General features: G+C 38.6%; 1 protein-coding gene across 1 annotated transcript; it reads right to left on the bottom strand.

The window, feature by feature from the left end:
- Positions 1-2,375: 2,375 nt before the first annotated feature.
- On the bottom strand, positions 2,376-4,240 carry LOC141290270 (perforin-1-like). Its single transcript, XM_073822458.1, has 2 exons — positions 3,723-4,240; positions 2,376-3,582 (listed from the first exon to the last, which is right to left on the bottom strand). Exons 1-2 carry the CDS (start codon positions 4,238-4,240, stop codon positions 2,376-2,378), a joined length of 1,725 nt encoding a protein of 574 aa, XP_073678559.1.
- Between the last annotated feature and the right edge of the window lie 6,446 nt (positions 4,241-10,686).

Genomic DNA, 10,686 nt, shown 5'->3' with positions numbered 1-10,686 from the left:
TTTTTCACTTTAAAATAATGGGCCAGATCACACTAGTAGTTCATGCGGACTGACAAAGTAACACTTGAGTTATTATTGAGGGGTTAACATGTTTTTCACTTTAAAATAATGGGCCAGATCACACTAGTAGTTCATACGGACTGTCAAAAGTAACACTTGAGTTATTATTGAGGGGTTAACATGTTTTTCACTTTAAAATAATGGGCCAGATCACACTAGTAGTTCATACGGACTGTCAAAAGTAACACTTGAGTTATTATTGAGGGGTTAACATGTTTTTCACTTTAAAATAATGGGCCAGATCACACTAGTAGTTCATGCGGACTGACAAAGTAACACTTGAGTTATTATTGAGGGGTTAACATGTTTTTCACTTTAAAATAATGGGCCAGATCACACTAGTAGTTCATACGGACTGTCAAAAGTAACACTTGAGTTATTATTGAGGGGTTAACATGTTTTTCACTTTAAAATAATGGGCCAGATCACACTAGTAGTTCATACGGACTGACAAAGTAACACTTGAGTTATTATTGAGGGGTTAACATGTTTTTCACTTTAAAATAATGGGCCAGATCACACTAGTAGTTCATACAGACTGTCAAAAGTAACACTTGAGTTATTATTGAGGGGTTAACATGTTTTTCACTTTAAAATAATGGGCCAGATCACACTAGTAGTTCATACAGACTGTCAAAAGTAACACTTGAGTTATTATTGAGGGGTTAACATGTTTTTCACTTTAAAATAATGGGCCAGATCACACTAGTAGTTCATGCGGACTGACAAGGTAACACTTGAGTTATTATTGAGGGGTTAACATGTTTTTCACTTTAAAATAATGGACCAGATCACACTAGTAGTTCATACAGACTGTCAAAAGTAACACTTGAGTTATTATTGAGGGGTTAACATGTTTTTCACTTTAAAATAATGGGCCAGATCACACTAGTAGTTCATACAGACTGACAAGGTAACACTTGAGTTATTATTGAGGGGTTAACATGTTTTTCACTTTAAAATAATGGGCCAGATCACACTAGTAGTTCATGCGGACTGACAAGGTAACACTTGAGTTATTATTGAGGGGTTAACATGTTTTTCACTTTAAAATAATGGACCAGATCACACTAGTAGTTCATACAGACTGTCAAAAGTAACACTTGAGTTATTATTGAGGGGTTAACATGTTTTTCACTTTAAAATAATGGGCCAGATCACACTAGTAGTTCATGCGGACTGACAAGGTAACACTTGAGTTATTATTGAGGGGTTAAGATGGATTTTGCAAGTAATTTACAATAAACTTGCACTGAAGCACTAGTGATATTCTAACAGACATTGTACTGTGGAAAATGTTTTTGTACTTAAAATAAATGCAGTTAATGTCTTCATTACGGAAGTAAAAGAACATAATTATTTACTATCGCACTAAAGAGAAGCCTGCCCCAGAATACTACTAATATTAAAAAAAAAAAAAAAAAAAAAAAAAAAACATTGAACATTGAACTAAATGCAGCTCATAATAGTGAAAATAATCCAATCATGAGAATCCAATCATTGCTGGCATTACATCCTATTTAAATAAATTATATTATTGTTTGTTTGAAATGAACAGAGAACACATCCATTCATATTTTGGTAAGAGTCACAATTTCAACCAGTACTTTAACCGGTGATGGTGGTGGTTTTCATAAATTAGTTTGCACAAAGAACCTAATTGTTCATTTTATAAATCTTACTGTTGTGATAATTAATTAGTTATTATTTATGAATTGGTCACAGTTCACAAGTAGTTCTCAATGACATTTTTTTCTTTAGTAATTTTCAAATACCTAATAAGGGACTACCTTTGTCCAAAATTAGCAATTACCTACTGCTTAGTTAATCTTGCCTCTATATTAGTTAATAGTATTAAGTTAAGTGTTAATGTAGAACTACCTATTACTTCCTGTATAGTTACTTGTTAACAACGGCCCATTATTCTAAAGTGTTACCCACATAAGTAGCTAGCATATTCTAGTTTTCATGTGTTTTTTAGGTAACTTAAAAATATGCAGATATGAGCTGTGTGTCATCTGAAGTTGCAGTCTGCAAATAATGTCATGGAATTTGTACAAAAAAAGTGTCAGTTTGCTCAGATGGTGATGAGGATGGAGTAGATAGTGCACTGTTAGTTGATTTTGCATTTTGTAGAATTAACAGAAGAAAAAACAAAGAAAGAAAATAAAGAATGAAAGACAGATCTGTCTTTAAAGATGCTTTATTATTGCAAAAACAGAAAAAAGTTACAATTTTTTTTTTTCTAACAGAATATGTGCTGTTAGGTTATATTAGGCTATTTTTATGCATAAAGGATGGATTCAAAATGCAGGTTACAGCATCATCAGCTTTTCATAAGTATTCTTAAAAGTGAACTTATCTGAGTTATTGAGAGCTAATTTAAGCCTCGGCAAGTCTTTAACCAGAACACCATTTCTTGAGCTGAAAATATCAGCCAGAGGGCCAGCCATTGGAGAAGGTTTGTATTCATTACACTGAGGGCCCTGCAGACTGGGTGCACATTTCACTTCATAGGTAAAAAAGAAAGTACCATGTGTAAAAACACAAACATCAGTCACAACTCCACTTCTAAGATCAAAAGAGCATTTACCAAGGAGATCGCTGTTCCAGTAGCTGTCTGCATCATATACTTCAAAATTTAGTTTATTGGCCATTCTGATCATTATAGCACCAAACTCAAATGTTTCTGGCCAACGTGGATTGTCATTATCATTAATAGTCTCAGTGCGCTTCATTTGTGCGCCATATGCAACAGTTACAGTGCCATCTGTTTCAGTATATCTATCTCCGTACAGACCTTTTGCTTTGAGATTGTAGACTTTCAGGGTGGCAAGTCCTTTTTCAGTTGGACAGCAGTTAGACTTTATAATTCGACTACTTTGACAAACACAAGCACATCTGTCTCTTGCGCTGCACTTTCTGCCAATATTACAAGGCTCAGAGCAAACCTTCATGAGGGCATTTTGAATGATGTATTCTTCAACAGCTTTCTTCAGTCCTTTCCTTGCAGGGTGTTTAGTACTCAGTAAGAAATGGAGGGGTTTCAGAGAGTAATGCACGATGTCAGGAAGACTCTTCAAAGACTCTAGCCATTTTTTAAAGGAATCTGGGTGTGATGAACCAGAAAAAAGCAGATCTTCTCCATTTATGTTTCCTCCGATAATCTCTGTCTGACGTTCACTGAAGATGGAGCTGAACTTTTCATTTGTGCCCATCTTCTTTTTCTTTTCTTTACAAAAATGTGCCTCTGTCTTCACAGTTGCTACACCGTATGAACCAGAGGCTTCTACATCCAAACAGTCTTTGACCGCAGTGTCTGTAAGTCCACTCACTGCTGCCTGACAGGTTTTGATGGCTGTTACTGCTTTCATTTGTCCTCCTAACTTGACACTTGTGGTATAGTGAGTGCCATATGTGGTGATCAGGTTACGGTAGGCGTCTGGATCGTAGGATGCAGGGAGTGATTTGATTGCTTGAAGAAACTCTTCATGAAGAGGAGGCTTTGCAGCTACACGATATCTGTAAATAAACAATAAACACGTTTAAATGTAGTGGAATCAAAGAAGAAAGAGTTTGCCATTAATATTTTAATTTCTTTGCATAGTCATTATCTTTTTAACAATATGAGTGAGAGGAAAAAAAGACCCCAGCTCTCTCACGTGTAAAAATTGCATCCAACTTCATGTTTGGTGAAACTGTATTTGTCCTCTTTTGATTTAGTCATTGCAAATTTTGCTTCCCTGGAATGAGTGCTTCCAGCTGCAGCTCCAACAGCCTTCACATCTATACCAACTTTCCAGCTGGCTGAGAGTGCTGAGGATGAATCATTGACCACTGCTTCACTTGATTCAAAGATCTGACTGGAGACTTTCATCGAACACTTTGGCAAGGTCCTCCAGAACACAACTGCTGCTGGTAGTTTCTGTTTTATTCCATTCATGTACTTGTTTTTGCGCAATTTACAAGTGCCGTTTCCTAAATCCCATTTTTCTGTGTTGATCACATAAGTACCTTTTCGTTCCATGGTCACAACATCAAATCCTTCTCCAGCAAGATTGTATCCGGGAACAAAAGGGGCATCCTCACACTGTTTTGATGTGACTTTGTCATCCTCTCCAGAAATGGACATGAGAAGCAATGCCAAGAAAACAACAAGGTAAAGGTGCATCTGCCCCATGATCTGTAGTGAGAGAATAAAATGTCAATATTTCTGTCAATTCATTATTGGTATAAAATGTAATCATTAATCATCATTTAACAAGAACAGTAGCCTAAAATTGTAACAATAATGCCTTTAAAAAAGTACAGTGTTGTATTTATAAATATATAACAAATATTTTTAAAAGCAAAAAAAAAAAAAAAAATAGTATGTAATATGTTGTTTCTCTAACCTGTCTTTTCGTATGATGATTGTGTGGTTGTGGGTGTCAAAGCTTTGTGCTGCAAACTATATGCCATCACGTGACAGATGCCCTGATGTTTAACACATTGAGGGGGCCAAAGATGAGCAATGCTATAAATATATTCAGTGAACAGTGAAGAACTGTCTTGAATGTGTTAATAAGCATGCAAATGCATGGTACTGTTACAGAGTCAGGCTCAAGAGTTGCAGACTCTAGGATATTTCAAAAAAGATACTCTTGTTTCAGTTTGAAAGGTTCATGTGAATGAAAGCAGATACAGTCAGAAATAGATATCCTGTCACCTGGGGCCATGGGGTTATTATTTTCAGCCTTAGACAACTTGCTTACTAACTGCCTAATATATATTTTAAACAAAAATGGCAAGACCTACCTAAAATGATTGGTTCCAATAGACTTGTGTTTTCTTATTTATATCACCTTTTTAAAAAAGTGATTTTAGACACAGCATGACACACCTAAACAGTTTCAGTATTAAGTCTGTCACTAAAGAACAAAAATGATTTAATGTAATAAGGCTTTGTTTTTGTCACACGCTGGTCAAGGAAGCAGACAGGGAGATTCAAAGGATTCTCAATTCACATGGTACAGTTAACCATTGCAATCAATACAGTTCAATACTGATTCAGTTTGATAACTCATTTCATGTTACAGTTGACTAAAGTGTGCATTGAATTAAATATTACCAAGACAGTTACATACAGGTAGCTTTAAGAACTGTAAAACATAAATGCTGATTTACAGCATTATATAATATTCTGATTTACAGTTCGACAGGTATATGAGTGTTTGCTTTCCCTGTTAAATTGCGTTCCCTGTTTCGATGCTGGTATGCTGGTTAGGTAGGTTTTGATGCTGTTTAAGATGGTCCTTGGCTGGTTTATGCTGGTCCAGCATAAGGACCAGCATAAACCAGCAAAGGACCAGCATAAACCAGCTAAGGACCAGCTTAAACCAGCATCAAAACATACCTAACCAGCATCCCAGTATTAAAACTACCTAAACAGCATAAGGCGGTTTTTACCATCAGGGTTGGTGCTTATTTTTCAATATCCAGGAAAAAACAAATGTTGTCCTGCATCTGGGTTCATTTGAAGGGACAGAGCCTCAGTCCATCCCCATACAAATGCTTAACAAAAGCACAGATGTGCAACATAATTACCACCCAGAGTTTCAAACAGCAAATTAACATACAGTATACCTGTGTTTGGGATTTGGGATGCCAAATCATGCATCATGCTTGAAAGAGGAGGTCTGTCCTCGATGGTATCGACCATGGCACTGCCCATAACAGCTGAATCAACTCATGGACACCAGGAGGAGAGAGCATCTGGCTTTCCTGACCTGCCTGATGACCACCTGAGGAAGCAGGGCAATTAGGGGGGAAGGCATAAAAGTGAGTACTTGGCCATTCGTGGGTCAGGGCATCTCGCTGCTTCAAGAAATATATTGGGAAGTGAAAGTTGTCTTCTGAGGTTAAGAGGTCATCCTCTGCCCTCCCAAAAACAGACAAGATCGTCTAAACCATTTGTGGATGTAGTCTCCATTCTCCTGATGTTACATTGCCCCTGGGCAGCATGCCCACCCCTTAGCTCAGCCTGCTGGCACGTTAACTGCTCTCAGCGAGAGGAGGTTGCACTGTGCCCATAAGAGGAGGTGCCAAACCAACCTGTGGAATGAGTTTGACCTGAGACCACCTTGATGATTTATAAATTGAGTTGAAAGCATCTGTCGTGACCACCTTCCTGCTGGAGTATCACTGAGGAAGCGTCAGACATTAGACCTAGAATCCTCTAGAAAACTTTGAGGGGACGTGAAGTCCCGAGTCTGAAAGACGCCGCTAGCCACTAAATTATCAGGGAACGTTCAAGCGCAATCCATGCCCTCATCTGGGCCGAATTGATAACTGTCCTCGAGCATACCTTAAAATCCTCCCTATATAGCACTGTGAGTCCATAGGTGGTTATTTACATATTACCTCCCACTTGGGTAGGATGTGATCTCCGTAGTGTCTTTCCTCCTGGGGGAATACTGTCCCAACATTAGATACTGAGACTTCTCAGTCGTTTGTTTTATTCTATTTACTTGATTAGGAGGAAAGGCTCCAGCTAAAAGACCTCTGTCTTTACAGCAGCTCTCCTGGTTAGGAGAGCAAGGTTAAGTCTTAGGAGTTGGAGGGTTATGAGGAAGAGAGGTGCATTTGTTCTGAAAAGCTGGCTTGTCAATATTTGCACCCCCATACACTTGTGACGCGGTCCGATAGTTGTGGCGTTTAGTATAGGACCCCTAGTGTAATACACTCAACACAACTGAAAGGCAATGTCTTGGTTACGTATGGTAACCCTTGTACCCTGACAAAGAGAACAGAGACGTTGTGTCCCTAAAGCCACAACTCTGGACTATGCATGCATGTTGCATAGTATAAGAATGTAACTGTTGCATGAGCAGACATACACATATCCACAGACATGAAAGAATAAAAAAGACAGAATAGAAACACACCCCAAACAAGCAGATCTTTTGCCAAGACATATGTACTGCTGCTGCTCCGAAGAGCCATTTGGACCCCATGTATTACTATCATTGTGTGCCTGGGCTATCATGCCGACCTGCTTATTTAATTCAAAACCTGTTATCATGTATGTTACTGTCGGCATGTCCTCAGAGCAATAACATGCTCCAGACTACATGTTGCTCCAGCTGCATAAACACAGATTTGTAAATGTTACTGCTAATTTGCTTTCCTGCATACAAATGCAAAACTGCTCACATGACACTTCAATGAAAATTTCAAATGAAAGATTGGCATCATGAAACAATTGTGGTAATTTCTGTGATCGTGGCTCCTAATTAGTGGTCATATGTCGTACAGTGAGAAAGGTTCAAAGATGGCCGTTGTCAAAGTCTTGTGACCAAATATAGCCTGCGATCATTTCTGACAGTGTCAGAAATTCAGCACGATCACCGCACAGTGTGTTTGCTGCTACAACTTACGTTTACTGACAAGCCAATAAAAATGCAATATGAAATCAACATAGCTCTAAAACAGGTTCTCAACTTTTTTTACCCCCCTACTTATCCGGTCAATTTTGTAAGGCCCCCTATGCCTGACTTTTCCTGTTATTATGAGAGCATTATGCAGCAAAGAGAAAAGTGCTTATTTTAAAACCTTTTTTAACCAAAACATTTTTTGATTAATAAAGCAGTTTTGCCTTTTTATTCTTCTACTGCATGTTATAAAAAAAACTCAAAATTAAAAACAAACCCTCTGCTCAATTCTAACTTTTTAAAATAATATATATACATATTCAGATTTAATGCTCCTGAATTCTTTACTTCAGACATTCTTTACTACTTCAGAGTACTTTTTCTTAAATAAGTGAACCTGCTGTACCAAAAAGGACAACAGGGAGATGCCAAAAGACCACTCACTAAACCTGTCCCTTTTAACTGGACTGACTATCTACTGTTTGTGATCTCAGTGTTTCTCAGTGTTTGTCCGTTCGCTGAACAGAACTATGACATTGGTAATAGAGAGTTGCTGGCGATTAAGATAGCCTTAGAGGAGTGGCGTCATTGGTTGGAGGGCTCGGGGTGCCTTTTTTATCGTCTGGACTGATCACAAGAACCTTAAATACATCAGGTCAGCTACATGTCTCAACTCTAGGCAGGCTCAGTGGGATCTTTTTTATTCTCTGTCATTTAGATTTTTCCATCTCATAACGTCCAAAAACTCCAATCCCGATGCCGTGTCCCACGTTTTTTGACCGCTCAGATAGACAGACCACTCTCGAGTTTAAATTACCTGAGAGACTTGTTGTCTTCACCATCACTTTAGAGGTTGAGTCTAAGGTCCGCACAGACATACAAGGGGTAACGCCCCCATCCAGATGCCCACCGGGTCAATTATTTATGCCGAAGGGTTTAGGGTCAGACGTCATCCGCTGGGGCCATTGTTCCAAGGTCGCTTGTCCTCCGGATGTTAATCAAAATTAGCTCAAAATAGTGCTATATTTCGTTCCTACCTCTGTCCCAGGGTAACACAGTTATGTAGACTGTGGTGGACCGGTTCTCAAAGGTGGCTTATTTTATTCCCCTGCCATTACCTTCTGCCAGGGAGACTGCGGTTACAGCCATTGACCACCACTTTCGCATTTATGGCCTCCCAACAGAGGTGGTTCCCAGTTTGTTTCCAAATTTTGTAGGGAATTTTGTCGGCTACTGGGGGCGAGTGTTAGCCTTTCTTCTGGTTTCCATCCACAGAGCAACGGGCAGACAGAGCGAGCCAACCAAGATCTTGAGTGGGTGTTGTGATGTTTGGTTTTGCAGAATCCATCCTCTTGGATTCAACAACTCTCTTGGGTAGAGTACACACACAAATTATTGCCAGTGTCATCCACGGGCCTCTCCCCGTTTGAGTGTAGCATAGGTAACAAGCCACCCATTTTTCCGAGTCTGGAATATAAAGTCGCGGCCCCCTCTGCCTAAGCTTTTGTCCAGAGGTATAGTTGCAACTGGAGATCTGCTCATCCAAACCAAGGCTCAGGCGGATTGCCACCAGTCGAAGCCTACCGTCTATCGTCGGTCAAAAAGTGTGGCTTTCTAGTAAAAATATTCCGCTCCACTCTGTGTCTAGTAAATTAGCTCCTAAATTCATTGGCCTGTTCACTGTCACTAAAATTCATAGTCCATTGGCAGTTCACCTCAAACTTCCTACGCCTCAAACTAGAAGAGAATCCATCTCGTTTTCCATGTATCCATGTAGGTTAAAAACCCGTTTTTCACTCTCCCATTAAAGGGTTAGTTCACCAAGAAAAGAAAATTCTGTCATTAATTACTCATCTTCATATTGTTCCAAACCTGTAAGTACTTCATTCATCTTTGGAACACAATTTAAGATATTTTTGATGAAATCCAAGAGGTCTCTGACCCTCATATCAGCCAGAGGCCCTGCTGAAAAAAACAGCATATGCTGGTTAGGTATGTTTTGGTGCTGGGATGCTGGTTTTAGCTGGTATATTCTGGTCCTTTGCTGGTTTATGCTGGTCCTTGACCAGCAACATGACCATAGGCGTCTGGATCTTAGGATGCAGGGAGTGATTTGATTGCTTCAAGAAACTCTGCATGAAGATGAGGCTTTTCAGCTACATGCTATCTGTAAAGAAACAGTGACCATTTTTTAATTCAGTGTGATCAAAGAGGGAGCAATTTGCAATTAAAAGTTTCTTTTAATAGTCATCTTTTTAACAGTATGACTGAAAGGAAAACACCAGCTCTCTCATCTGTAAAAGTTGCATGCAACTTTATGTTTGGTGAAACTGTATTATTCTTCTTTTGATTTTGTCATTGCAAATTTTGCTTCCCTGGAACGAGTGCTTCCAACTGCAGCTCCAGCAATTTTGACATCTAAATAATCTTTCCAGTTGTCTGAGAGTGCTGATGATGAATCATTAACCAGTGCTTTAGTTGTTTCAAGGATCTGACTGGAGACTTTCATTGAACACTTTGGCAAGGTCCTCCAATCTACAACTGCAACTGGTAGCTTATGTTTTGTTCCATTTAGGCAATTATTTTTTACCAGTTTACAAGTGCCATTTCCTAAATCCCATTTTTCCATGTTGATCACATAAGAACCATTTCTCTCCATGGTCACAACATCAAATCCTTCTCCAGCAAGATTGTGTCCTGGAACAAAGGGAGAATCCTCACACTCTTTTGATGTACCTATGTCATCCTCTCCAGAAATTATCATGATAAGAAATGCCCAGAAAAGGTAAACCTTCAACTGCCCCATGATCTGTCATGAGATAGAAACATTTCTGTCAAATCAGTATGGATGTAAAAACTAACAAATAAACAATGATACAGACTTGTAACTTTAACATTGTTATAAAGGTAACAATACTGTTACTTCTAAATGACAAACATTCTAATAAATAATATAATTACACTTCAAGAGTTGAATTGAAGAGTTAAAAAATGAATCATGAAATATGTTGTCTTGCTAACCTGTTTCCTTGTATGATGGCTGTGTGATTGTGATTGTCAGGTTTGTGATACGTATAAATATATATATGCTATGACGTGGCTTTGACAATTCTTCCGATGATTAATGCATTGTGTGGAAACTTTTATTTTTAGTTTCATCGATGTGTCAATTACATCTGCAAATGGATGGTAGTGTTAACACATGCACAGTTTA

The sequence above is a fragment of the Garra rufa genome, chromosome 17 (assembly GCF_049309525.1).
Source record: "Garra rufa chromosome 17, GarRuf1.0, whole genome shotgun sequence".
In the NCBI taxonomy this organism is placed as follows: Eukaryota; Metazoa; Chordata; class Actinopteri; order Cypriniformes; family Cyprinidae; genus Garra; species Garra rufa.
The sequence above is the reverse complement of the archived record's forward strand: the minus strand, read 5'-3'. Positions and strand labels throughout refer to the sequence as shown.